Source organism: Sarcophilus harrisii, chromosome 5 (genome assembly GCF_902635505.1).
Source record: "Sarcophilus harrisii chromosome 5, mSarHar1.11, whole genome shotgun sequence".
Classification (NCBI taxonomy): domain Eukaryota; kingdom Metazoa; phylum Chordata; class Mammalia; order Dasyuromorphia; family Dasyuridae; genus Sarcophilus; species Sarcophilus harrisii.
Genome location: NC_045430.1, coordinates 143,004,789 through 143,010,788, shown reverse-complemented (window position 1 = coordinate 143,010,788; position 6,000 = coordinate 143,004,789). Strand labels below are relative to the sequence as shown.

Below are 6,000 nucleotides of genomic sequence, written 5' to 3'. Positions count from 1 at the left end.
TATCTCATACAAGTCATTTCATCACACTGGTCCTGTTATAAACGTTATCAATAGTATTTTCAGAGACTTAATGGTGAGCAAAATGTTATTTTCAGAATATCAAATCAAGAAAAAGTATATATTATGTATCTACAATGTACCAGATACTGTATCAAGTATTGGGGATACAAAATAAGACAACCCCCCCCAAAAAAAAAAACAAACAGACTTTGCTCTCAAGAAACTCAAATCTAGTTGGAAGGAAGTAATACCTTTAACAGAAATGAGGAAGTTCGGAAGTTCACAGCTATTACAGTAGTCTCAGGGCACTTGCATATCATCTTGACTGTCATTTATTTACTCTGCTATTATTAGAGTTGCTATCATTTCCTTCTCTCTTCTTTTTTCCCCCAATGAAGTACAAATAGGGAGGGTGACAGGACACATTATATCCTGCTGTTATTTTTTTCATATTTATTGTTCCAGGAACTGTGACATTGATAAATAAAAGAAGTGCTTTATATTTCTGTAGCTTTATATTACTTTATAGACACTTTATGTACCTTTTTATAGATACACTGCATGCATCTTCAGTATAACTATTAGCAAATAGGACAACAGTGATGCATGTTTAGTATCCTATTTTTTTTTCATGGCACTTAACTTGAATATTATGAACATTTAGTTTGATAATATCTATTTAGGATGCTGCTATTTTTATGCTTTTCTTGGGAGAAAATGTATCTGTGAAGTAATTGTGAATTGCCTTCTTTAACTTGACAGAATAAAATGAGTATAAATTTTGATAATATTTAGGCATATATTTAGGCTGATAAATGAAGAAAAATCTGGAACTTGTTCCTGTTGGTGTTGCAAGCATTTTTAGGAAGGACTTGAGACATGACTATAGATGTCATTTCATAAGCTTAGTTGGGCTGACTTATAGTTGTACATGTATTCACATGTTGTTCCATGCCACTTCTGCCAGTCAGCTTTCTTTGGAGATCTGATCTAAAGCTATTTTGATTATATCATTAATTTCGGCCCACCCTCTTTTTTTTTTTTTTTTTTTTTTAAGGAGAAAGAAACTTAATATAATAGCACCACTGTTGTTTCAGCAGGAAAAGAAAACCTTACAAAGAAATCAACTAATTTTCTTTTCTTATCAGAAAACATTTTTGTCATTCTCATTCCCATTCAACAGCAAGTGCTTGTTAAATTTGTTTTCTTGGAGGAGCCAGTCAATAATAGTTAATGAGCACCTACTATGTGAAAGGGACTATACCAGGTCTTTGTGCTTATGAAACATAATTTACTAGATATGATTCTTCTTTTAAAAAAATAACCTAACTGAATAGCAGGGTAAATTGATATTTATGCAATTCAATAAATGCTTATTAAGTTCTTATGAAAATGGCACTCTCAGGAATACAGGATCATAGTATTACACTTTAGAAGAGATCTTAGAAGTAGCTAGTCCAAACTCTACATTTCCCTGATAAACAAAGGAGTAGATGGTCATGTTTTCTATGAGGAGGTGGAGAGTAAGAGATGTAATATTTGAATGCAGTTCCTTGAACTTTAACTCAGTGGACTTTCCAACATAAAACGTAAAAACAGAAGTCAGATGCTTCCAGCTTATTAATCCTCTACTAACCATTACACAGATTCAGCATTTATTAAGCACCTACAATATGCAGAGCATTTAACAGATATGGTCCTAACTCTCAAGGAGAATTACAATCAAGAGTAAATAAGACAAATACCCATGTGTCTCTAATACAAGTTAAAACAGACTAAGGATGAAGAAGTCCAAAGAAAGTCCTGGTGGAAATTCATAGAGAGGGCCTTTTAAAATAGACCTAGATGGCTTGGTGGGCAGTTAATTGAGCCTTGAAAAGGAAGAAGGATATCGGAAGAACTAGAGACAGGAGAGTCCATTCTGGGGACGAAGTGGGGAGGATATAAGTGTATAAAGCAGAGGACTTCAAGGTACATCATGCATCATAGTTTCTGATGGAGTTGAATTATAGTGCCTGTGTTTATCGGCACTTTATTCCATGTTTTCTTAGTTTACACGAAAATCTTGCTTTCTGTAGCCGTTTTATTTAGAACAATACTAGTCAGATCACTACTGGTGGTATCACTTATCCTAAATGTCTCTCCCACATTTTTTCTCTGGCTTTCCCTACGTAGGGAGGGAATGGGGGTGGAGAGTATATCTCCAGCAAATGCTTTTGCTCCTTTCTTTCTTCCTCTCCATTTCCTTCCCACAGGCCTCAAATGCCAACAGACATGGGATCTACACTTTGAGAACTCCCCTGCGGCTTTAGCAACGGAGCTGGGCATGCTCAGACACCACGGACTCGGTTTCTTTTGCTTCTAAGTTTGGCAGCTTCCCCCACCCCACTGCATTTGAACAGGCAGGTCTGCATTTGGGAAGTGCAAAAAACCCAGGAGGAAATAAACCCATTTCTCACAGTAATGGAAGAGAGGAGGGAAAGGGGCAGACGCCTACATTGGTGGAGTTGCTGTTTTCCCAGAACTAGACCTTCCTCCTCCTCTGGGCTGGGAAGTCTAGCACGAACCCGGGACACAAGGGGCGCAAGCTTTTGCGCTCTGGCCTCGGAAAAAGGGGGCGGGGGAGTGAAGTGGGTGGGAAAGGAAATGCGGGGGCGCGCGCGCGTCCTGCAGAGGGTGGTGTTGTCCGAGTGCACGTGTGCGGGTGCGCGCCGTGGGGAGTGGAGGGAAGGGAAAGAGGCGGGGCTGCTGCCAGGACCGGGTTGGGGTGAGAGTACGCGGGCGCATTGCACTACCGAGGAGGTACAGCTACAGCAGCCGGAGCAGTAGCGGTGGCGGTTGCGCTTTGGGAAGGGTAGATACTATATGTATCAGTTTTGGCAGCAGCAACAGTATCCCCTGCGTTTCATCCTTCAGTCTAGGTCATAGGGAACCGAGGTGCTCTTCTCAGAAGGGGAGCTCAGGGCCTGAGAATCCTCCCCTGGATGCTACTGGCACTCTCTTCTTAGACTTCTACTTTCGCCAGTGGGTTAGAGAGTGGGGAGAGCTCCCGGAGAGGGACGCTGTGGAACCTCTCCTGTTGTCAAGCCCACGAGCGAGTCCAAAGGCGACCGCGAGGGAGCCTGGCAATTGGGATTGTGGAAGAAGAAATAGACGTTGGAGGTGGAGGGAGGAACGGTCCTTCCCGACGCTCCACAAGATGGGTTGTACGTTGAGCGCGGAGGACAAGGCGGCGGTGGAACGGAGTAAGATGATTGACCGTAACCTGCGGGAGGATGGCGAGAAAGCCGCCCGGGAAGTCAAGCTGCTTCTGCTGGGTAAGAAAGAAAAAACCCATTGGGAGGATGGCATGAACTGAGGGTGTTGCTTACGACTACTGTAGTATTATATATCTCAGTTTGGGGGAGGGAGACGGATCCGAAGGATGTGGCTTTGGTGTGAATCACCAGATGATCCCATTCTGCTGAGTTGATCCTTTTCAGTGGAGAGGCTGGTAATGGGTGGGGTGGGATGAGGGTGAGGGGAGAGTTAGTCTACACTGCCTTTTTTCCTTGCTCATCGTGTTCACAGATTGGGTGGATTCCAGAAGCCAGCTTGGAGGGAGGTATTGAAATATGTTCTTAAAGATGCAGACTCCTTTACGCAGGGGAGGGGGAGAGCAGTGCACATTTTTTTTTTTCTTTTTCCTTTCCTTTTAAAGAACTTCAGAATATACACAGAGCTAAGGAGTAAGATCTGTTTGTTGCTGTAGTGTAGGGCAAAAGCAAGCCAGTGCTCGATTTTCCCCACCCCATTTCCCTCCACCCTCCTTAATGTGCTTAAGAGAACTTGCGGAGAGGTTGGTGTGGAGTGTGTGTGTGTGTGTGTGTGTGTGTGTGTGTGTGTGTGTGTGTGTGTGTATCAGCCTTCTAATGCTTTAGAAAGATCTTCTTTAGAAACTTAAAAACAGCAATATTACTTTACTCCAAAATCTTTTGATGCCATCCCTATTAAAAAGGCAGGATCAGTTTTTGATTACATAGTGTATAGTTGAGTACATTTAAAAAACATTCCTTTTAAAGTTTATTTAGTTTTTGTTGTTGTTGTTGTTTTGTTTTTTTTACTACAGTGAAAGGGTTTTTTAAAAATCGACAATGATGTTTTCAGTCTTTAGGCGAGACTGAGTCTTTGCAAAGCTACGTACCTTGCTTTTACAAACGTACTTTAGATATTGAACTTCAAAAGGCCATTTCCTAAGTATTAAGGTAATATTGCTGTTTTTAAGTTTCTAAAGCAGATCTTTCTAAAGCATTAGAAGGCTGATATTTGTTGTTGCAAAGATGTAATTTTTCGATAGCCATTACTTTAATATTCAGTTATTGTTTTATGTAGAAAAAATGCAAAAGATCGCTTTGAATAATAGTGTAGTTATTTTCCAAATGAAACATTCATTCTTATCTATTTACCCCTCCCATTTCTTCCTCTTCCTCGCTTTTCCTTTCTCTTTCTAACCCATTTAAGTAATTAACTTATATTGGAACTTATATATATATTTCCCATTCACCATGTTGGAGAGCAAATTGCTCATGTGAAATGCAAAGGAAAAAATGAACAAAGTTTATGAGTCAAGGATATATTAAGTAGTTAGGTTGTTGTTTTTGTTTGTTTTTCTTTTTTTAATGAAAGAGTCCTATTCCCTTTAAACATATTAAATTTAATATTTTCATTCTGGAGGTTGTTAGGCTGTAAAGAAGTTTTTTTTTTCTTTTAAAAAATGGCTCAATGGAAGAATATTTGCATGGGCAACTTTTAGATTTATTTTATTTGTTTAAATGAGCTATAAAATAAATGAAGGCTTTTGGTTAGTTCCCCTGTATCATGTTTAAAAGTATCAAACTTTGAAGGATTAAAAATTATAATGAATCAAATCATTTTGTAAGCAAGCTGTGAACATTTTAAGACTGAGATAGCCACCCTTTTTTCTTGCTAATGCCTGTGTTTTCAGAGTTAAAAAAAAAAAAAAATTTAAGTTCATGTAGCATGACAGATTGATATAAAGGTACTGATAAGTTCAAGATATATATGATGTGTACAAAATTGATGCAAACTTAATGTCCATTTGTCTTGTGGGAGTGATCATCTTTTGATGTGGATGCTCTAGAGAGCACATGCAAAGCAAAAAGCCTCTTTCAAATTTCAGGATTGTTGCTCTGAAATTATTATATAGGCCCAGCTCAGCTGTCACTTTTAGAAGCCCATCTTAAAGGTTTTCACTAAAACAAACTTAAAATCAATTGGAAGAACATTTTATTTGTTTTTAAAAAAGGGAAAAAATGGCCTTAATTTCTCATGAACATGTCCTGAAATTGCTATATATACTTTTGAACATTGTAGTATATAGCATAGGTAGCTCAGTACAGAGTGCTAGATCTGGAGTCAGGAAGACTAATCTTCCAGGGTTTAAATCTGACCTCAGCACCTCAGTAGTTCTATGACCTTGGGCTAGTCACTTAATCCTGTTTGCTTCAGTTATTTCATCTCTCAAGTGAGTTGGAGAAAGAAATGGCAAATTAGTATCATTGCCAAGAAAACCTCATCTGAGGTCAAGAAGAGGCAAACAAGTGGGGAAAAAAAAAAAAAAACGAACAAATAATAGATACAGTACTGGACCTGAAATAAGAACCTTTTGATACAAATTACTTTTTAAGCTTCAATTTCATAAACTTTAAAATGCTCACAATGTTCGTTTGGTTAATATTAACATTCAAGCTCTTCACTTGAAGTTCTCTGTAAGTAAAGATTATTATTATTTCTTGGTTCTTAGTTGTGTCACTTCTCTGCTTAACTTCTCTGTAATTCAGCTTTCTAGTCTGAAAATGGAATTAATATTTGAATTGTGCATATTAGATAAGTAATATATAAGGCATTTAAATTGCATAATATTGTAGAAATATAAGCTATCATTCAAATTAATTGTACTAATGATAGATTGATAGTCTGAAAGCTAAAAGGGACTTAAAA

General features: G+C 38.3%; 1 protein-coding gene across 2 annotated transcripts in view; it reads left to right on the top strand.

Annotated features, from left to right (window-relative positions):
- The first annotated feature begins 2,749 nt into the window (after window positions 1–2,749).
- Window positions 2,750–6,000, top strand: part of GNAI1 (G protein subunit alpha i1) — a 101,515-nt gene continuing 98,264 nt past the window's right edge. Inside the window, exon 1 of one of the 2 annotated variants that reach the window (XM_003771463.4) lies at window positions 2,750–3,317. In XM_003771463.4, coding sequence (XP_003771511.1) covers window positions 3,200–3,317 — 118 coding nt within the window. In that variant the 5' untranslated portion in view covers window positions 2,750–3,199. Of the gene's footprint in view, window positions 3,318–3,495; window positions 3,605–6,000 lie in introns of those variants that run through there. The other variant, XM_031938679.1, reaches the window with a different exon arrangement.